A 23,877-nucleotide genomic window follows, 5' to 3' on the forward strand; every position below is an offset into this window, starting at 1 on the left:
ACTCTGCAACCCATGGCAGCTTGGCTTTGGGGTTTCTTCCAGTGTTTTGTTTCTGTTTTTAACCGAGAAGACAGGAAACAGGCATCTTTCTGTGTATGGCTTGCCACAGCACTTACAGATGGACATGGTGGAGGCTGTGTGGTCCTGGAGAACACTTCCTCTGTGAAGCATCAAGGAAGTTTCTGTTCGTTGTGTCTTCACTCTCTCCAATTCACTTGGGGAGTGATAGGGATTATAACACAGTGAGCAGAGGTACTGGAGAATGTCATGCTTAATTTTCTTTTCTTTATTTTTTCTTAAATGACATTTAAAGCTAAAAGAGAATCACAAAGGGTAAGTCTGATTTAAGAGAGTTCACACATGAAAGCAATCCTGCTTTCACGAGTGTTATGTCACAGGAAAAACTCACTGAGAGTCAAAATTATGCACCTACTCTGAGATTTTAGGTTGAGTGTTTAAATATTACCTCGCTGCTCTCTAGGACTTTAATTTGAGCTAATTAGAAACTGAACTTATACTAAAACTAATTTAGGAAAGAAGTTGTTGATGTTCTGAAGAAATACAGCTGTCAGAAATAAGATCATTAAAAAACCATAGTTGTATATGGCACAAAATGTAAAGGAATAGAATAACATTTTATCTTTCTTGGGACACTGGTCTAAGGCATGTGAAAGGGCATATTGATTCCCTTGGCACCTACTATGCCCATTTGCAGGTGAAAAAGCCCAGTGACATAATTTAGGTGAGGTTTGAGGCTTGATGGGAGGCATTGATGCCATTAGAAGGACAGACATAAAGAGTTCTTAAGCAATGGCATCATGGGAAATAATTGCACACTCCTTTCTACTATGTGTTCATTTCCTCAAGCATTTTAGAAGTCATGGGTGGGTAGGAACAAATTCATCCTGAGTCTGTCTGTGTGTTTGGGAATGCATATGCCTCACAGATGTGTCTGCAGGGTCTGTGTGATAATGTTCGTATATGTGATAGATGTGGATCCTGGGATGTGTATCTGTGTGCCTCCTATGTGTGTGTTTGTGAGTGACAGTGGACTAGGGTCCACTTTGCCCCCTTTTCCATGTGGGAGTTGAAGGAAATGCCCGTTAGTGGCAGTAACATCTACCTGGGTGTGTGTACCTTCTGGAGGACTGGGTGAAGTTGCCCTTCTTCCAGCCAAAGCCAGACCCTATGGTGTGGGACATTCAGTGGGGAGCAGCAGAATGCCATGGCTTGGTCCTCCCTGGGCCGTGGTCTGGATTTCACTGGGGAATGAAAGTCAGATATTGCTTGTTTCAATGCTGTAAACAAAACTAAGGCTAATTATGTAAGTAAACCATTTTTTCCTTGAAAGGTAGCGGTCTGCTACATTGACAGAGGATAGTATTTCTAGAACTTTTTCAGAGAGTCAAATGGTAGTTTAAGGGATAATCTGCTATCTAAAGATGAATTTTAAATGTTGGAGGGGGTTGTGGGATTTGGGGAAGACAATAGAATAATTTGTGTCATAGTTAATTTAATAAAGAATTTTTGTTTGTAGAATCTGATCTTCGGTGGATTTTAGCAATCCTCTTCTTTCTTGGCTTTTCAGATAAAGACATAGAGCCTCAGAGAAGTTAAATGATCCTATGTCGGGGTAGAGTCAAGACTCATACCTATGCCTTTTAACTTCAAGTTGAGTACTTTTTCTTTATACAAAAGGGCTTCCAAAAGTTATCTTTCTTTTTATCAATGATTAGATCTTGAAAGCCATACCTTTTCTGATGACATTTATCCTGGGATAATTGGCAGAGAGAGGTGAACGGAAGAGAAGACATAGACACACAGAGAAGAAAGTGACATGAAAACAGAGGCAGAGATTGGAGTAATGTGAACACAAGCTCAGAAATATGTGGAGCCATCAGAAACTGGAAGAGGCAAGGAAGGACCCTCCCCTAGAGCCTTTTGATGAGGCAGGCCCCTGCTGACACCTTGATTTTGAACTTCTGGCTTCCAGAAATATAAGGGAATAAATTTTAATTGCCTTTAGCCACTAAGTTTATGGCAATTTGTTATAGCAGCCTTGTGAAGCTAATACAAACTTTGTGTTAGGTTGCAAATTTTGCATTCATTTCCTAGGACTTCCATAACAAATTACCACATATTTGGTGGTTTAAAACCACAGAAATTTATTCTCTCACAGTTCTGGAGGCCAGAAGTCAAAATTAAGCTATCGGCATGGCCACACTCTGTAGATGCTCTAGGGGGAATCTGTTCCCTGCCTCTTCCAGCTTCTGGCAGCAGAATACATTCCTTGGCTTCCTGGGTTTGTGGCTACATCACTCCAATCTTTGCATTGGTCTTCATATCTCCTCTTCTTTGTGTCTATTCTACTAAGTACAAAGTGCTGCACCTTCCATGATGGAAGTGGCCCAAATTAACCAATCTGCTACGAGGTAGCTGGATGATTACTTGGGGAATGGTACCATAAGAAGACTCAGTGTTGGTCCCTGCTGCTGGTAGAGTAGGCACTCTGCAGTGGCCATAGCCAGGTCAGCCTTGGTGAGTGAAAGTCCATGTTGTTGAGCCCGTGCATAGCCTTCATCCCTGCCATGACGGCCATGGTATTAGACCATTCTTGCATTGCTATAAAGAAATACCTGAGGCTGGGTAATTTATAAAGAAAAGAAGTTTAGTTAGTTCATGGTTCTGAAGGCTGTACAAGCCTGGTGCCAGCATCTGCTTGACTTCTGGTGAGGCCTAAGGAGCTTTTATTCAAGGTGGATGACAAAGTAGGAGCAGGCATATCACACAGCAGGAGTGGGAGCAAGAGAACAAAAGAGAAGGTCCACATACTTTTAAACAAGCAGATCTCATGTGAACTCAGAGTGAGAATACACTTATCACCAAGGGCATGGTGATAAACCATTCATGAGGGATTTGCCCCCATGATCCAAACACCACTCACTGGGCCCTACCTCCAACACTGGGGATTACATTTCAACATGAGATTTGGAGGAGACAAACATCTAAACCATATCAGCCACTTTGCTCATAAGCCCATTGGACAATGACAGGAATGGCTGGGGGAAAGACACTTATTGACATCCACAGAACTGGTCATCCTATTATTAAAATCCTCCTCTGCCTAGGTCACCATTTGGTGAGTGTCCATATGGGATACAAATATCTTCACAATTTTCCATGTCTTACCTTAGAAGCCCCATCACCCACTCTCACATCTCCTCCAGTACTTATCCCTCAGATGATAGGACAACATCCAGCAATACCTCTTCTCTCTGGTATTGATGGGTTAATGAGCAGATCTCACATAGGTAAAATTTCCATATATCTAGAATTTAATCTTCTGTTAATTCTCCAATTATAACTAAAATATTTCAGGTTGAAACTTTATTCAAGTGTAATTACTCACTTTAACCTTCTTAAACAGAATGCATATTGCCTTTTCAAAAATAACTGAAATTTAATAAGATAAAAATTTATAATCTCTCCTACTTAACAAACTTTACCTGTTTAGTTCTGCATTTTTCTAAGTCCTTGCCCCAAAGTGGGCATGATTTTATACTGTAATAGCATAAAATAATTTTGCATTTGATATTTTTGATTTAGCATTAAACTATTGCTTATGTTTCTTTCACTACTGCTTAAGAAAATGCAGGTGGTTGTAATAAATAAACCTGAAATGTAGGCAATTTTTATTGCCTTAAAAACAATAGAATGTTATTTCTCACTCACACAATAGTCCAATGAAGATGTCCCTGGTGGGCAAAGACTCTTGTCTACCAAATGGGATTGGGACCCGGGTTCCTTCCTTTCTTGTGACTCTGGCATTGCCTAGAGCCACATGATTACCTGTACTGAATCTGTGGGAAGAGAAATAAGCAGTGTAGAGATGATATATCTGTTTTCTAATATCCTCAGCCTAGAAGAAACACACATTACTTCTGTTCTCATTCTCATACTAGTTTATCACCCATTGTCCAAATGCACCATGCGGCCACACCTAGATGCAAGGGTGGGTTAGAAAATGTAGCCCCTGGCTGGGCAGCTGTTCCTCAGCATCGACTCTGCGCTATGAAAGTGCATCCTAAGTTTTTGTGGACTACTATCCCAGTCTGTCACCACTATACAATTTTCAAAATTTTCCCTTTAAATGGCTGAGAGAAAATTTTGAACAAAAGTTACAATATTTTTCAGATTCTTGGTTCTCCAGACTTATTACTTGAGGGCAGTGGCTAAATTATATTCAGTTCTATATCAGAAGGTTCTTCCATATTACCTGTTTCCTGGTAGATACTCAATAAAATGAGTTGAATGACTACATAAATTTTAGCAAGACCATATGGAAAATAATTCATCATGACTTTGGATAATAATATGGGGGTAATTATTGTCCTTTCTCTTTCCTGACTTGATTAACAGCACCACTATCCATTAAGTTTTGAAAGGTAGAAAGCTGAGATTATTCTTGACTCCTTTTCTCACTGCTCCTATATTAGTTATTTATTGCAGTGTAAGAAATTACCATGAAGCTTAGTGGCTTAGCTGGGGCTTGATGGGGTCTAGAGGATCCACTGCAATATGGCTCAGTAACTTGGCTGGCAAGGTGGTGCTGACTGTTAGCCTCCCATCTGATCTTCCTCCTTCCGCTCCTGCCACTCTTCAAGGTATTTTTCCCAGAGCAACCATTAATCATTCATTTTTTCCCATTAATTCAACAGATATTTATTGTATACTTACCATATGCCAGGTTTGTTCTAGGTTCTTGGGATATAGCAGTGAAAAAAAAAAAAAAGTCCTTGGGTCTTATATACAGTGGAGAAATAAACATATAATGTAGAAAATTAGATGGTAATATGTGTGAGCACATATATTTATTATCTCTCATCATTTCTATGAGATAGGAGATGGGTATTCTGGCTTGGGGACTCACATGAAGTGACAGTTACATGTTGGTATGGGTTTAGTGGTATGAAGGCTTGGTGGGGGCTGGAGGATCCACTGTGAGATGGCTCAGTCCCTTGGCTGCAAGGTGGTGCTGACTGTTGTTGGCCGGCCTTGCTTCATCTTCACAGGGCTTCTTGAGCGTCTTCATGACATGGCGGCTGGCCTCTCCCAAAAAGAGCAGTCCAAGAGAGCAGGGCAGAAGTGTCCATGCCATTTATGGCCTCACCACGGAAGTCACACACAATTACTTCTGCAATATATACTGATTACCCAGATCTGCACCATTCAGTGTGGGAGGGGACCACACAAAGGCACAAATGCCAAAAGGCAAGGACCACTGGGGCCATTTTGGAGGTTGTTTACCACAGCCCGTCTCTTCCATATTTCAGTCCACCTCATATTCTGTTCATCCTCCTTCCAAAAATATATCTCAAACCAAATGACTAATTTTCATTTCTGTGGGCTCTAGCCTAGTCCAAGACTCTGTCAACACTCGACTTGAAGAGTCTCCCATCTGATCTTCCTCTTTCTGCTCTTGCCCCCACTTCAAGGTATTTCTCCCAGAGAAGGCATTCATCATTCATTCATTATTCTCCATTCATTAATTCAACAAATATTTATTGTACACTTACCACATGCCAGATTTGTTTTAGGTTCTTGGGATATAGCAGTGAAAAAAAAAGTCCTTGGGCCTTACATACAGTGAGAAAATAAATAATATGGAAAATATTAGATGGCAATATGTATGATTCAGAAAATTTATAGCAGGGTGAAGGAAATAGGAAACAATAGAAAAGTTAGGGACTTCTGGCTATAGTATTATATAGGGCTGTCACGGGTGCTGTTTCTGATTAGTTTACATTGAAACAAACCCAAAGGATGTTAGAGGGCAGGTATGTTAATATCTGGGCAAGTATTCTTAGCAGAGGAAAAAGAAAATGCAAGGGCCCTGAGGCGGGATCATGTTTGTTGTGTTTGAGGAATAGCTCTTCTGTTCCGTTGTGGCTGGAACAGAAGAGTGAGGGCGGGAGGGCAGTGGAGAATGGTAGGTGATGGAGGTCAGATTTTGTAGGGCCTTGTAGACTATAATGAAGACTTTGGCTTTGTTTTGAGTTGGTGGGGGACAAGGAAAGCTATTGGAATGTTTTAGTGACTTGATGTGACTTACTTTTTAATAGGACTATTTGGGCTGCTCAGCACATGATGTTTAAAAATGCAATCAGGTCACTTCCACTGTTTAAAACCTTTCAATGAATTCCAGTTGTACTTAGAATAAAATCTAAGCTCCTTTAGCTATTATTATTATGTTATTATTAAAATTGACATCCTTTATTCTCTATTACAGCAGTCTAATTTCTTTCTAATATGTACCCCACTAGTAACTATTATTATTATTGCCTATTTGTTTATAATCTGTCTCCTCTACTTGAAAATATGTACCCTGGGGGTCTTGTGGATTTCCATACTAAATCATCCCAAGACTGCTTTGCTTTTGAGCTTTTTTTTTGGTGGGGGGGATGTGTGTGTGTGTGTGTGTGTGTGTGTGTAATCTCTTCTGTATCTTTTTTTCCCCTGATCTCGCTGATTGTTATATTTGGTCGGTGACTGACCTCTAGAAATGATGGTGCCAGGGCAACTTTGCTGTTGGACTGTATGTTAAAGTTTGTTTTGGCTTGTGGGTTATATCAGTACTTATCAAATGAATTATCTGGAAAGAGAGGAGAGGATCTTATTAAAATACAGGTTCTTATTCAGTAGGCCTCGGGTGGTCCTTGAGGTTCGGTATTCTCTCTCTCTCTCTCTCTCTCTTTCTCTTTCTTTCTCTCTCTTTCTTCTCTCTTCTCTCTTTCTTTCTCTTTCTTTTTCTCTCTTTTCTCTTTCTTTCTCCTTCCTTCTTTCCTTCCTATTTCTTTTCCTTCCTTCCTTTCTCTTTTCCTTTCCTTTCCTGTCCTGTCCTGTCCTTTCATTTCCTATCCTTTCCTTCTCGCTCCGTAGCCCAGGCTGGAGTGCAGCAGTGCCATCTTGGCTCACAGGTTCAAGCGATTCTCTCGCCTCAGTCTCCAGAGTAACTGGGACTACAGGCGTGCACCACCATGCTCAGCTAATTTTTGTATTTTTAGTAGCAATAGGGTTTCACCATGTTGGCCAGGTTGGAACTGGACCTCAGGTGATCTGTCCACCTCAGCCTCACAAAGTGCTGGGATTTCAGGTGTGAGTCACCACACCCAGCTGAGGTTCTGCAGTTCTATCAAGCTCGCAGGTGATGCCCATGCTGCCAGCCCTTTGAGTAACAAGGGGACTTGATTACCAAGCTTGGCTGAACATTGGAATCACCTGTGGAGCTTTAACACTACTAATGCTGGGCTCTTGAGATCGCAATATAATCAGTCTGGAATGTAGTCTGAGTACTGGGATTTTAAAAAGTTTCATAAGGGATTCTATTTTGTAGAAATATTGAGAACTACTAGATTGGATGATATTGAATCAAATTTTAAGACAAAGTATAGCAATAAATGTTCTTCAGGGCTGTGTTGCTGACTTTTTAAAAAGTCAGTTTTGTAGCTCTAGAAAGAATCTGTTTGCATCCACAGATGACCTCCAGATCTCTGCTTAGCATGACTGGGTAATTTCTCCAATGCCTCCAGCACATGCTGTCACTTAACAGCAGAAAGAGAATTCCTACTTTCAGGAGAACAGTCATTCCTGAAGATTACAGTTAAAACATGCCTACAGATGATGAGGTTGTAGTAAATCAGTCCCCTTGCTTTCTGAGCTTGTTCTAAGTTAGAGGAAGCAGAAGAAGCAGAGAAGCACTCCATTTTTTTTTTCTTGTAATCTCTGGCATGTGTACAGGCATAGTTTCTGAGTCAGTACCAAACTAAGAACTTCTTGTGTGATTCAAGTTAATCCCTCAGTTATCAAAAGCAGATGTTTCAAACTACTGAAGATCAATGAAGCATATCCTATTTACAGGTTAATAATTGACTACTAGATGTGGGTGCCCCAAATGGTCTTAGAGACATTAGAAAGGAGAGACAATGTCAGAGCTCCCCCTACTCTGCCTCCCCTAATCTAAAGCCCACTCTGTTCCTTTTGTCAAGAGATTGGCTGTATGTTAACAGAGCCTGGGGCACTTTCCTATTGAAATGCCTTTAATCCCAAGCAACTGGATTGATTTGATTTTATTTTTTTTGGATGGTTTAGATTGGACGACTGATTATTGGACAGAATGGAATCTTGTCGACACCTGCCGTCTCCTGCATTATCAGGAAGATCAAGGCAGCTGGTGGAATCATTCTAACAGCCAGTCACTGCCCTGGAGGACCAGGGGGCGAGTTTGGAGTGAAATTTAATGTTGCCAATGGAGGTATGTGGTTCAGAATATGCTTAATAATCACGATTTCTTTCCTCTTATATTATTATAGTCTTACAGTGACCCTTTGATGATAGACAAACAAGGTGAAGAGGACCAGGCTCAGAAAAATTTAGTGAGGTGCCCGAAGTAATCCAACAAGGAAGTGGCATAGTGGGCTCATGAACCCATCTGGGGAGTCTGTTGGTCCCCCATACTCCTCAACACAAACAACTGAATAGTTGATGCTTATCTGATATAGAAGGACTCTGAATGTTAAAATTAAAACATACCCTGAAGGTCGTTGTCTGAATGACAATGACCCTCATTTTACACATGAACAAATCAAAGGCCTGAGAGGTCGAGTTACTGCTGAAGGCCACAGGGTTGATCAGGGTCAGATTAATGACTTTTAGCCCAAATCCTGGGCTTTCATTTTCCTACAGTGTTGACATTCTCTCAAAATCATAGAATTATTTCACTTTTTCTTTTATTTACAGCAATTTATAGTTTGGGGGTCCTTAGTGAAGGGGGTGGAATATATGTATGAGGGTAAATTTCTTTTAAAAATTGAACACACAAAAATAGGGAGAATAAGAAATAGATAGCATGTACCCGTTATCTTGTTTTTCTATTTTGCTTATCTTTTTTTCTGAAGAATTTTAAGGCAAATTATAGCATAAGAATATTTCACACCCAAATATTTTTGTATGCCTCTCTTAAAAAGAAAGACATATTGCTGCATGACCATGTTAACATACCTAACAATAATAATGCTAATTCTCCGATACCACCTGAAAACTAATCTATAGTCAAAACTTTCAATAATCCCCAAAATAACATTATTATTATTTATAGCTGTTTTATTCAAATCAGGATACATCTAAGGACCATGCATTTGCTTGGCAAGTCTCTTAAATCTCTTTTAATCTAGAACACTGAGTTTGCATGAATGTGGGTAGGAGCCAAATTTTAACCAGCAACAGTTACCGTTATAAATTATTCCTGATCCCAGGCAAAACAGTGCATTCTGAAGGGAAAACTTATCTATCCCTCCTTGCAGACGTTTTACACATTATCCAAACAAAGTGTATTCATGTTGAATATTTAAAAAAAACCACAACATTGTAACCACAAAGCAGAAAACTAAACCACCAAACCACAAAGGTAGACAACAATCGAGGAATAAGGGAACAAATTATCTACAAAGTAACCAGAAAACAATTAGCAAAATGGCAGGAGTAAGTATTTATCAATAATAACCTTGCTTGTACATGGGTTAAACTCTCCAATCAAAAGATATAGAATGGCTGAGTGAATCAAAATCGAGATCCAACTAGATGCTGCCTTACAAGAGACCCATTTTTAAACTTTAAGAATAGGTATATACTGAAAGTAAAGGGATAGGAGGAGATATTCCATGAAAAGAGTTACCAAAAGAGAGCAGAGATGCCTATACTTATCTCAGATAAAACAGGCTTCCAGTAAAAGCTGTTCCAAGAGACAAAGAAGGTCATGATTTAATGATAAAGAGGTCAACTTATCAAGAGGACATAAACAATTTTAAATATATATGCATCCAACACTGAAGCACTTAAATATGTAAAGCAAATATTAATGGACATGAAGGAAGAAATATACAGCAATATAACACTAATAGGGGACTTCAGTACCCCACTTGCAACAATGGAGAGATCAACCAGACAAAAAACAAGACAACACTAAATTTGAACTATACGTTAGACCAAATGGACCTACCAGACCTATATAGAACTTTTCATCCAACAACAGCAGAATATACATTCTTCTCTAGCATACATAGAACATTCCCTATGATAGACTATATGTTAGGCCACAAAATAAATCTTGACAAATTCAAAAAGATTGACATCATGTCTAGTATTTTTTCCAACCACAATGGTATGAAGCTAAACATCAATAACAGGAGGAATCTTGGAAAATTTACAAATATGTGGAAATTAAACAACATGTTTATGACGAGCTAATGGGTCAAAGATGGGTCAAAGAAGAAATCAAGAGGGAAATTAAAAAATATTTTGAGATTAATGACAATGGAAACACAATGTATCAAAACCTACAGTATGTGGCAAAGTCAGTTCTAAGAGAGTTTATAGCAATAAATGCCTACATTAAAAAAGGGAAAAGATCTAAATAAATAGACTAACATTATGCCCTAAGGAGCTAAAGAAAGAACAAACTAAACCCAAAGTGAGCAAAAGGAAGGAAATAATGAAGATCAGAACAGAAGTTAATGTAGTACAGAAAAACTAGAAAATATAAATAAAATCAAAAGTTGGTTCTTTGAAAAAATAAAATCTACAAACTCCTAGCCAGACTCACTAAAAAAAAGCTGACTCAAATAAATAGAAATGAAAGGGGAGACATTGCAATAGATACCTCAGAAATGAAAATGGTCATAAGGGATTATTATGAACAATTTTATGCCAACAAATTGGAGAACCTAGGAGAAATGGATAAATTTCTAGAAAAAATAACCTATCAAGATTGAATTGGGAAGAAACAAAGTTTGAACACTCCAACAACAAATAAAAAATTGAAGAAGTGATTAAAAACTTTCCAAAATAGAAAAGCCTAGGACCAGATGGCTTCATGGCTGAATTTTATCAAACATTCAAAGAATAATTATTACCAATACTTCTTAGACTCTTCCAAAAAACAGAGTTACAAGGAATACTTCCAAACACATTTTATGAGGTCAGCATCACCTTGAAACCTAAGCCAGACAAACATATTGTAAGGAAAGAAAACCAAAGGCCAATATCTCTGATAAATTTTGATGAAAACCAAATTCAACAACACATCAAAGAAATTATGGATCAAGACCAAGTGGGATTTATCCCTGACATGCAAGACTGGCTAAACAGAATGAAAGATAAAAACCATATGATCATCTCAATTGGTACAGGAAAGGCATTTGGCAAAGTTCAGCATTCTTTCTTGACAAAAACTCTTAACACTTTAGGTATAGAAGGAAAGTTTCTCAACATAACAAAGGCCATTTTGAAGAAACCCACAGCTAACATCATAATCAACTGGGGACAATTGAAAACTTTTCCACTATTTAGTACCTGGCAGGGATGCCCACTCTTGCTATTTCTATTCAACATGGTATTGGAAGTACTAGCAAGAGCAATCAGACAAGAAAAATAAATAAAACTCATCCAAATTGGAAAGGAGAGAGTAAAATAATGTCTATTTATAGGCAATATAATCCTAAATACAGAAAATTCCAAAGATCTCACACACAGACACACACACACACACACACAGATACACACACACAAATTTTTAGAACTAATAAATGAATTCAGTAAGTTGCAGGATACAAAATCAACATACAAACACCAGTAGCATTTCTATACATAAATAATGACCCAGCTGAAAATAATCAAAACAATTCCATTTATGATAGCATCAAAAAATACTTAGGAATAAATTTAACAAAGGAGGTGAATGTATACTGAAAACTATCAAACATTGGTGAAAGAGATTGAACAAGACATAAATAAATAGAAAGATATCCTGTGGTCATTGATCATGAATCAAAAAACATTAATGTTATTAAAACATTCATACTACCCAAAACAATATACAGATTTAACACAACCCCTATCAAAATTTCAATAACATTCTTCATGGAAATAGAAAAGCAATACTAAAATTTGTATGGAGCCACAAAAAACCAAAACATTGCTGAGGAAAAAAAGTTGGAGGTACCACAATTGCTGATTTAAAATTATATTATTACAAAGCTAAAGTAAAAACAAAACAGTATGATACTGGCATAAAAACAGAAACATAGACCAATGGAATAGAATAGAGAGCCCAGAAATAAATCAGAACGTATATAGTCAACTAATTTTGGACCAGGACACCAAGAGAATATAATGAAGAAAGAAAAAAACCTCTTCAATAAATGGTGCCTGGGAAAACAAAAATGTGAAAGAATGAAATTGGATCCTTATTTTATACTATACACAGAAATAGACTCCAAATGAATAAAAGACCTAAATGTAAGATCTGAAACCATAAAAATCCTAGAAGAGAACATAGGGAAAAAGTTATTGAACATTGGCCTTGGCAATGATTTCTTGGATGTCACATCAAAAGCTCAGGCTACAAAAGCAAAAACAAATAAATGGGACTACCTCAAATTAAAAAGCTTTTTCAATTTTTCATTTATTTTATGCACTTTAAAATCTCTGGGTATTCTTTTTTAACATTTTAAAATTTATATGAGTCCCTGTAGATTTGCTGTATCCTTTAAAACACAATTATTTTAATATATGTTATAATTGTACATATTTTTGGTGTGCATATGATGAAAGTCGTTGGAGTGGAAGATATACATCAGAGAACTTAGAAATTGGCAAGGAATTCAGAAGTTGTTGATGAACTCTGAAATTATCAACATGGATGGTTAAACGGCATCATAGACAACTATCTAGAGAGACAGTACTTGCTTTACTTTTGGAAACCAGTGTGCTTTGGCATTAAAACTCAGGGACTTGAAAATGATGGACACAGCCAAAAACATAGTGTCGTGCCTGGGGTGTAGGGAGTGGAGGGAGATATTCATGCATTCTGTAATCTGGCAAGCATAAAATAATGCAAAAACTAAACAAGACTACCTATTCTTTAAGTTTCGTGAAGGGTAAAAAATGGTAAGGAGTGAAGCAAAGGGCTATGTTTATTTCTTTGAGGTCTTCACTTTTCCCACACAACAAGAAAATTGTTGGTAAAATCTTCTGGGCTGTCTTCTCTCCCACTTACTAAACTAGGACTATTGCTGTTCTTTTTTATGAGCATTTATTGGGATACGGTGATGGTGCTACACTCTAAGGCAGCGCTGTCCAAGAGAAAAATGTTATGAGTCACATACATACTTTAAATTTTTAGTAGCCACATTAAAAAAGAGAAAAGAAACAAGTGAAATTCACATTGTATTTTATTTAAACTACTATATCTAAAATATTATTTTACCATGTCATCAATATAAAAATTATTAATGCAATCTATTGCATTTTCTACTAACTCTTCGAAATTTGGTGTGTATTTAGAATTACAGCACACTTCGACTAGCCACATTTTAAGTGCTCAACAGCTAAATGTGACTAGTAACTTCTATTGTGTTGTATTGGACAATGCAGTTCTAAGGACTGAGATATTTTAAAAATCAAGAAACAATTTTTGTTCAGTAGAAAGTTACTGTATAGTTGACAAGTAAGATTCATACAGAAAGCTATACATCTGTCAATTATTTATACTTTAGATCTTTCAATCTACTTATTTGTTTTTCAACCTTGTTGCAAAAAAACAAAAATCGAAAATGGCTTGTATTGAGATATACAAGGTAAAAAAAAAAAAAAAAAAAAAGCAAAATCCCAAAAGGTGAACAAGTATTGATTTCATGTTCAATTTATTTAAAGTCTAATACTACTTGTCAATTTGGCCTTTCGAGGAAATGCATCATTTATTTTTAGTTGAGCTTCATTTTAGAAACTGGGAAGTGACTAGAGATTGTGAGTTGGGGAAAATAATTAACTTACCCTGCTAAGCTCACACATCAATTAGGCAGCAGGAGAAAGCATAGTTTCCTCTTCTAGGTGCACTGGGGAAGCTGCAGTGTAAATCTGGAATCCCTCACTTCTGTCAAATGCATATCCTGTTTGTGTCTCATATCCTGAATAAAGCTGATTACGTAACCAGGTTTCCCTGGCAGGTGTGAAACTATTTTTAGGAAAGATGTGTCACTACTTAGAAGTGGATTAAAACAAATAAACAAACATATGTGTTGTTAGTCTACATAGAACAGGTGAGGCTGACCAAATTTCCCCCAAGGTGGATGAGTACAGTATAAGAAATGTCAAGGCTAATAGAACTGTGAACCATTGATCATTGTTTAGAGAACAAATGAATCTTTCTCTGCCTGGTGGAGGAGGATGGTAACATTTCTCTGTTTGAAATTCATGAGACTTTTAAAAACGTGTATTTTTGGTGTTCAAATTTTAGGTCCTGCACCCGATGTTGTCTCAGACAAAATCTACCAAATCAGCAAAACGATTGAGGAATATGCTATATGTCCTGATCTCCGAATCGACCTATCTCGACTAGGAAGACAAGAATTTGACCTAGAGAACAAATTCAAACCATTCAGAGGTAACAGGTTTTATTTTGAAGAAGTCAGAGTAACCACGTGGATGGGGCTGACTGGTTTCTGTAGGGAAGTACACTCATGAAAATTACTGCATTGTCAATCTCAGGGGTGACTCTTGATAAATACGTGTAAACTTAATGTGGTGTAGAGAGAAGACATGAGAGCAGCCAAGATATTCAGAACTGGAAACTCTCAAAAACCACTTCCCAAACTTGGTATCATTTTCAATATAGGAAAAATTTTATGGTTGACTTCATTATAACATTCCAAGAATAGGCTGTGAATTGCCAAAACTTGTCTAAGCAATTAAGGTGAAGATGCTGGAATGCCTTAGTTAAGAAGGAACCTAACAAGTCAGTGGGGTTATTAAATTTCTCATGAAAGGTAGGAGTTTCTTTTCTAAGCCATAACCAAGCTTGGAATAATTATACATCAGTTTATTGAATGCATAATTATTGATCACCTACCCTATGCCAAGCACTGTGTTAGGAGATTTTACAAAGGAATTCAGTAACTACCAAATATATTTAGGCAAGTGATTCAAAAATTAAAGAACCAAAATGAGATTGTCAAAACTATTATCTTATATTGTAAAGCAAATATAACTTCTACAGTACTCAGACAATAGTTTTTTTATTTTATAGATTAATTTTAAACCATATGACAACATTAATAACACGTGTGTATATATCATTTTCCCCCTTATATTTTATCCTATTGCTTTTTCCTAGAAGGCATAAAATAGCAATAGATCTAACACGTTTTATTTTTTTAGTGCTACTATAAATTTGGATACAGTTTGTATTAAGATGGTATCCTCATTTTAGAAGTAATTTAACTTAGCCTAAAAGATGAAATACCTGGTTTGTGTCCATGTGATATTTTAGGGATAGAGAAAAGCTTTAAATGGATTGTGTGGGGGTCACAGTATTGGCCCAATGTTACCAAGTCTTTCTTGAGAGGTTTTGAGTCAGTTGTTTGCTTAGGTAATGAGCACAAATTTACAGAGCCATGATATTAACTGGAAGCAACAGTGCCTGCTTTTGCTAATCTAGCTGGGAGAATGCGCAGGCATATGCGTGCACACACATGGGATGGCTGGACAATTGAAGGCAAGGCGTACATTATATTAAGCAAAATGATTTCAATATGCTAATTACATAAGGTTAGAAGGACTGGGCTTATTTTTGGTATCTTCACAATTTTTATAGTTGTCCAAGAGACTCAAATCTTCGTGAGCTCTCATTCGGGCTCATTGCTGCAGCCACATTGCTAGTTGCATGAATTTTCTAAAATGTTACTGATACCAGGAGGTGAGTAGAGGGATTCCTTGGCTTCCGAGAATTTGGAGATAATCGTTTGGGATAATTTATGTGCTGTATTCTTGCTGGTTCAAGTGTTGAGCAAAGCTTGTGTTAAGTAGAAATAATTCCTTTGCATTTCCCTTTGAAGTGTCAAGAGCATGAACTAATTGATGTGAACTTTCAATTTTTCCTGACTTCTTGCTCCCTCGTTTTTCACATTTGTTTGGTACTGTGTGTTGCCTATTATAAATACCAAATGTATTTAGGCAAGTGGTTTAAGAATTGAAGAGCCAGAAAGAAATTGTCAAAAATATTATCCTATAATGTAGAGTGAGTAAAACTTACAAAGTACTCAGGGCATAAACTTTTGTCTTACAGATTAATTTTTTTATGGTGGTAAAATAACAAAATTTACCATTTTAACCATTGTTAGGTGTACACTTTATACGGATTAATTTTTAATTACTTTATAGACTATTATGCTCCTCATGTAAAAAGATAATTAAAAAGTACCCATGTTACAAATATAATTATTTGAATGGACACATAGATTACATTGACTTAAGTGCAAGAAAAAATATTTTTAGATATGTATTTGATCAGATGAAGGGATAATATTATATGGCACATTAAGATCTCATCCATTAAATATCACACCTGGATTTACTAAAAATTATTGAAAGCAGATTGGTAGTATCTTCAGTGCAAGTTTAAAAGTATTTCAGGGTTTCAAAGTAGTATGTATTTGAAAAATCTGAAAACAATATACCTAAGTTTCAAAATTTGGCTATGAATTTAAAAAAGCAGGGCTCCTAGACAAATTTTAGCACATAAAGAATTGATTTACCACTTCTTGGACAAGTACTTTCTGAGCATTAGTTATATACTGATTGACAAGTATGAAAAATGTATTCTGAGCTTTTTGGTATGTCAAATACGTGAATAAAACTTTTTGGATTCCTGGTTACTGGGTGGTGCTAGAAGCTGGAGAGGATTTGTGTTTAATGAGAATTTCTAGATATTTGCCATTCACTTGGAAATTGGGTGGAGATTGGGCATGAATGAGATTTCATGCAAACTCAGAAATATATTCATCACCAATTCTGCACTCGAATCTGGTAGGCACAATGGCATTTGGAAAATAGGGGTCACTACTGAGGTCACTTGCTGATTTGTTTCATACCAGCTGAGTCAGTCTTTGGCCAGCCCCCACAGGAAAGGCAACTGGATATGCCAAAATGCCTCTAAACATTGAGATGTGTGCTGTGTGCATTTTTGGGGGGCGGGGAACTGGGGGCAGGAGTAACAGGGCACATTTTTATCTTTATTCTTGTGGTTGATTTTTTCCTTGCAAAGAAGAATTTATAACTCGGTATCATTTATACCCACTGAGCACTTGAAAAGTTTGTAGTATCTTGATTGTGCCTTGATTTGTGATTTTCGTCAACAAATAGACACTTTACTTCCCACATCATGTCTAGTATGATGGGCTTGTGATCAGAATTTCATGCTGTTAAGGTAGTGATTCTTTTTATGCTTCCAAGTATCTTTCATGGGTACAGTCAATGACATTTTCCTTTGTTTTTCTATCTTTAGTGGAGATAGTGGACCCAGTGGATATCTATCTCAACCTCCTTCGGACCATCTTTGACTTTCATGCCATCAAGAGTTTGCTGACTGGGCCCAGCCAACTGAAGATTCGCGTTGATGCAATGCATGGAGGTAAGCTCGTGGTTTTCTCCAATCAGTGGGCAGGAAATATTGAGACCTCTACACCCGGTGGGTTTCAGAGGTTACGAAGAAAGTTGGATTCATAGATATTAACACAACATGTGTATGTTCAGATGTTTGGAATGTTCTGGAAAACTTCAGGACCCTTATTTCTGTCTTTGGATGTAAACGAAAACAAAAGTTGAACAAATGAGTTTGAGGTTATGCATGTTTGAGTGTGCAGTATAGTAAAACTGTTATTTATTTGATCATATGCATGGCATAGTTTAAACAGTCAAGTAGTTCAAGATTTATTATGAAAAAATCTGTACCCAACTTCTGTCTTCCCCCATTTACCTTCCAGAGTTAAAGTTTTTCAATTTTTTCAGCTGTTTCTTTTTTGTATTTGTCTCCCTATCATTAAATATTATGAATATACAGACTCTTGTTGATTTTTCAGTTTTGAGCATTACTGATTTCATACTATGGAAACTGGAGCTGCAGCTCTTTTTCACCCTTTCCACCCATCACCCTCCTCTCCACCCACCAGTTAGGGAATCCAAGCATGCTTCACTAATTATATCATCAGTTTGGTAAGATCAGTATCTAGTGTTTACATTACCACAACACAGCTGAGCCATGCAATATGCTATAATTATATTTCCTTTACAGTACAAGTTTTTGGTTTCCTTGGAAATAGCAATTGTCTTGTTTTCTCATTGCTTGGTTTTAATCAAGTATATTTACCACTCTTAATCCTCAAGTTCTCCCCCAGTGTCTAAATCTCCCTTCACTTCATTTTCCTGGAGACTTTGATCTGCCCCACTCTGCACTGGTTGCTCTGTGAGCATGCTGCCATCATGGAATCTCCCTTTATCATCATGGTAGTAATTCTTTTTACACATCTCTTATGTTGAATGTCCTGTTCCCTGGTTTCTTTGTCCGACACCTTGATTTACTCCTACTTTGGAGGAACATGTTCTCCAGGAACTCTGTGAGAGAAAGCTCGTGGTAGGTAAATATTTTGAGTATTGTATACCTGGAAAGTATCATATATCATATATCTAAAATATATGCAATAAAACATTGTATATATTTTATTCTACACTTGCTCTTGATTAATATTTGACTGATATGGAAATCTAAGTTGGATATTATTTTCCTTCAGAAGTTCGACAGCATTGCTCCACTGTGTTATAGCTATTATATTAAACTTGAGAAATCCAATGCTGTTCTGATTTTTAATCCATTGTCTTCCTTTTTCTTCTCTGGAAGCTTTTAGGACCTTTGACTTGTCTTCAGTGTTCCTCTGTTTTACAATAATGGATCTTAGTGTGGGACTCTATTGTGTTGGACACCTGATGGACCCTTTCAGTCTGAACACTTGTGCCCTTTAACTCTGGAAAAGTTTTTGAATTGCTATTTAGTAACCATTTTGATTATTGTTCCTACTGAACTGATCCTTTAATTATTCTATTTCCCCTTCTCCTCCCCAATTTTTCATCTCTTTATTTTGTTCTACTTTCTGGGAAATTTCCTTGACTTTATCTTCCAGTCCTTCAGTTCTACCATTATATTTTTAATTTCCCAAAACTTTTGTTTGTATTTTCCAAAGATTCTCTCTTTTAATAATAGCATCCTAGTTATGTTTCATGGATACCATATCTTTTTAAACTTAGGTTTACTGAGGTATAATTTATATACAGTAAATTTACTCCTGGTAGGTATACAGTTTGATAAGGTTTGACCAAAATATACAGTCATGTAACCACTATCACAATCAAGATAGAACATTTCCATCACCCCACAGAGTTTTTTGCAGCCCTTTGAGGTCAAACCTCTCCCCTTATCCCCAGCCCCTGGCAACCACTCATCTGCTTTCTGCCCCCATGGTTTTGCATTTTCCGGAAAGTTATATAAATGGAAGCATACAATATGTTGCCTTTTGCTTCAAGCTTCTTTCACTCGGCATAATAATTTTGATACACATTCTTGGTGTTGCATGTATCAGTAGTTGTTCCTTGTTACTGCTGAGTACAGTTTCATTGTGTGGTTGATATACCACAATTTGCTTATCCATTCACTGGTTGATGAAAATTAGGTTTCTTTTTCTTCTAGTTGTTGGCTATTACAAAGAAAGATACTATGAACATTAGTGAACAAGTCTGTATGTTTTCATTTGTCTTGGGTAAACAGCTAGGAATGGGATTGCCGGGTCATATGATACTTGTATGTTTACTTTTATAAGAAACGACCAAACCGTTTTCCAAAATACCTGTACCATTTGCACTACTGACAATGTATGAGGGCTCCAATTTATCTGTATCTTCACCAATACTTGGTACTGTCAGTCTTTTCCATTTTAGCCATTCTACTCTATTTTGTTAATCTCTATTAGGGTATTACTGATATATTTTTAAAAGTTTTATTCTCCCTGTATAATTTTTGTTTCCTCCAGGTTTCTCTTTACTTTTTGTTTATTTTCACCTCATCTCAAATACGTTCCTCAAAATTTTGGTGATCCTTGGCTTCCTGGCGTATTTAAGAATGAGGCACTAAAAATCTGCTGGGAGCTCTGAGCCTGCTGTGGGTCTTCTCCATGGGCTTTACTCTAAAGGCTTCTGGCTAGACTGTTCTGTTCTTTCTTGGTGGGTTGATCATATTCCTCAGGAAAAGAACTTCCAGGTTCTTGCCTTAGCATGATCTGACCTACAGGGAAGACAGCTTTGCTGCTTTTTCCAAACAGTATGAGCAATGTTTCTGGGTTTCAGCCTCATTGCCTTGTTTATACTGTATGTCCATCTTTGAATCAATTACTCTGGCTAGGAGATGGAGGACACTGATTGGGCAGGCCTAGGTCACCTCCTTAGCCTTGGGGAGGTGGGATTTAGCCATACCCAGACCCCATGAGCTGAGATATGGGGAAGGGAGTTTTTCTCCAATAGAAATCACAAATGCTGTATCCACAGGAAGAGGAAATGTGTACTGGGCAGGCACAATCAAGAGATGTTCACTATTGGAGGATTTTGTGTTGTATTGATGGAAAATAAGTGGAAAGCAGTATCTTTCAGATATTTCAGTTAGGAGGATTATATGCTGTTCCCCAAATGTGCCCTATGTTCTACCTCAGGCTCTGTTCCCTTGCTCATAATGTTCCTTCGATTTAGATGGGCTTCCCATTCCAAACCCAAATCCTTGTCAACTTTATATTATTCCTTCCAGTTCCACCAGAAATGCTGCTTCTTCCTTGAAGCCTTATGTGTGGTTATTGCTTCTCTTAAGCCATTGGATATAATTATTTCATCAATGTGCATTGTTTAGTCTTACCACTGCAGTCATTCATCTGCAGCTTTTACTCATCCCACTACTAGATTACAAGCCCAGGAATGTAGAAACTATGTGCTTTGCACCCCTTCAATATGATCCCTTCATTTCCTAGCAGAGCAGCTCTATGTTAGGCACTCCATAATGTTCATTGAACTGGAAAATACTATTCCTTGGCATGTATTTTGGTAAAATGTGCTTGTTTTTATATGCTTCAGTGGTTTATAGTGTTTAATTATATACTTGGCAGAGTCCAATGATTGCAGAGACAAAGAACATTGCTAGAGCCCTTTAATACTTTTGCGTATGTTCAGCTAAAGCTCTTAATACATGAAAAGCAACAGACAATGAATCATTATTACGTAGCTGATTTCTTTCTGGCAACATTTTAGAAAAGTTTTGGGAGAAAAAATTTATGTAACTAGATGATTGAATACATCTTCTATATTCCTACCACAGTAACTGGCACATAGTAGATGCTCAATAAATAGTAGTTCAAGCAAATATCATTCTCTATTGTGTCTTTAAAAAGATTGTAAATTTATATTTTTCTTCTGAGTTATTAAATTGTGTTTCCTATACTATTCAGAACAAAATACTCTGGGGAGAAGTTTCTGCAAATATTTAATATTGCTGTGTATCTATTTTTAGTTATGGGACCTTATGTGAGAAAAGTTCTGTGTGATGAACTGGGGGCCCCAGCCAATTCTGCAATAAACTGTGTTCCCCTGGAAGACTTTGGAGGGCAGCACCCTGACCCAAACCTGACATATGCAACGACTCTTCTGGAAGCAATGAAAGGAGGAGAATATGGATTTGGAGCTGCATTTGATGCTGATGGGGTAAGTAGGAAAGTTCTCTGTCTGCTGACACTTTGACCATATAATGAGCCATGAATTGGAAATCAGAGAATTAATGAACACATCTGGAGCTAACATGTATGGGGCATGTGTGCCGTAACTGGCTCTGCATCTGCCCTTCTCTTTCATGACTAAGTATTGCAATTAAATAGCGATTACTTTTCTGAGGTCCAGATTTACATTATGGCATACAAAGGTTGTTTATTTAAAAATATATATTATTCAATAAATCTTTATTTATGGCTGGTGTTGTTGAAAGCACCAAGTTAAGAAATCAGCTATTTCTGCAAGAACCAGTGTTCTCTATTATGTTTGGGAGAAAGAAAGAATTAAGTGTGGGGGTTTCTAAAGCTTGAGCCACATTTCAAAAGGTGGAACATATTCCTGGTGTGTCAAGATTCTGGGCCCTTGATACTCAGAGATTTAGAAGAATGTTTCCCATGCTCTCTTTGGCCTTGTTCAAGTTGTTAGGTTGTTAAATATAAGATGGCAGTAAAGTGGATTGTGATGATTATGGGAATGGGCTGCTAGCAGATGCTTCTGTCTGATCATTTTTACGCATTCCTTCCTACAGGACCGTTATATGATCCTAGGCCAAAATGGCTTCTTTGTGAGCCCTTCTGACTCCCTGGCCATCATTGCTGCCAACCTCCCTTGCATTCCGTATTTCCGTCAGATGGGGGTCCGTGGGTTTGGGAGGAGTATGCCAACCAGCATGGCCCTGGACAGGTAAGCAAGGATGTCACCATGAAAAACTTTATGGTAGACCTTTGACGTCGATGTCTCTTTTGTTGGTTGCTGGCACTCACTCTCCCCTGCTCCATTTGGGAATGTGTTGAAAGCATGGGAACATGGTATAGTGTACTGGGTAGAAGCTGGAGAATCAGGTGGCCTGAGCTTAATTCTTGGTTCTGCCACCTACTAGCTGTGGGAATTTAGCAGACTTATTTAGTCTCTGTGCCTCAGTTTTCTTATCTGTAAAATGTGGATAATAATAGTAATATCTTTATATGGATTGTTATGAAGTACAAAAGAGGTGATTCATGTAGAATATTTAACATGGTGCCTGGTACATAGTAAATACTACATAAATGTTTAGCAACAAAATGTATTAACCTGAAAGTACGTATGTATAAGTGAGGGGAAAAAAGCATGGGTTTTGAGATCAGATTATATTATGTTCAAATGCTAGCTTACAGCCTTATTAGCTCTGTACAAACAGAAAAATGATACTTCATAGGTTTATTGTAAGAATGAAATGAGACAGTGCATGGAAAATACCCAACAAGAGATTCACTCAGTAGGGCTCTAACTAACCCTATTAGGTTTCATTCTTCTTGCTCTATCCATCCCTCCCATCTATCACCCTGTATGATAAAACACTGAATTTCAGAGTCTGACATTTTCAAACAGCATATATTATTATAGAAACAGTATATGCGCCTGGTGGAAAGTTAGAAAGCACAAATAAGAAAACGTAAACATCATACCCCTTCCTTGGGTTACCTATGTTAATAGAAAAGTTTATATTACTTACTGTATCTCTTTCTATACATATACATTATATACATATTACTAAAATTCATAATATAATATGCATTATATATGCATATGTAATTTATTTGCCTTTTATAATACTAAAGACATCAAAAGGTACATGGCTTGTCACCTGCTTTTTCTTTTCCATCAACAATCACCAACTACCAATTAATAAATTTTGACCAGGCGTGGTGACTCACACCTATAATCCTAGAGCTTTGAGTGGCTGAGGTGGGAGGATCACTTGAGGCCAGGAATTCAAGACCAGCCTGGGCAACACAGCAAGACCCTGTCTCTACAAAAAAATTTTCTTTAATCAACCAGGTGTGGTGGCATATTCCTGTAGTCCCACACCAAATGTTGATGAGGATAGGAAGCAACCAGAACTCTCATACATTGCAAACAAAAGCGTAAAATGAAAGACAGTTTGGCAGTTTCTTGTAAAATGGAGCTTACATCTGACCAGCGTTCCATTCCTAAATATTTACCCAAAAATAATGAAGATATGTCCACAAAAAACCTGTATAATAAGATACATAGCTGCATGATTCATAATAGCTAATAACTGGAAACAACACAAATGTCCATCAACAGGAAATTGCAAAAATAAATGGTGATATATTTACACATTTATATACTACACAC

At 37.2% G+C, this 23,877-nt stretch overlaps 1 protein-coding gene across 1 annotated transcript in view; it reads left to right on the forward strand.

Moving 5' to 3' along the window:
• PGM5 (phosphoglucomutase 5) overlaps positions 1-23,877 on the forward strand; it is a 172,621-nt gene that overhangs the window by 5,851 nt on the left and 142,893 nt on the right. Inside the window, exons 3-7 of the mRNA XM_011970194.1 lie at positions 8,149-8,311; positions 14,351-14,497; positions 17,396-17,521; positions 21,485-21,675; positions 22,268-22,422. Coding sequence (XP_011825584.1) covers positions 8,149-8,311; positions 14,351-14,497; positions 17,396-17,521; positions 21,485-21,675; positions 22,268-22,422 — 782 coding nt within the window. The remainder of the gene's footprint in view (positions 1-8,148; positions 8,312-14,350; positions 14,498-17,395; positions 17,522-21,484; positions 21,676-22,267; positions 22,423-23,877) is intronic.

This window comes from Mandrillus leucophaeus, unplaced genomic scaffold (assembly GCF_000951045.1).
Source record: "Mandrillus leucophaeus isolate KB7577 unplaced genomic scaffold, Mleu.le_1.0 Scaffold93, whole genome shotgun sequence".
Lineage (NCBI taxonomy): Eukaryota > Metazoa > Chordata > Mammalia > Primates > Cercopithecidae > Mandrillus > Mandrillus leucophaeus.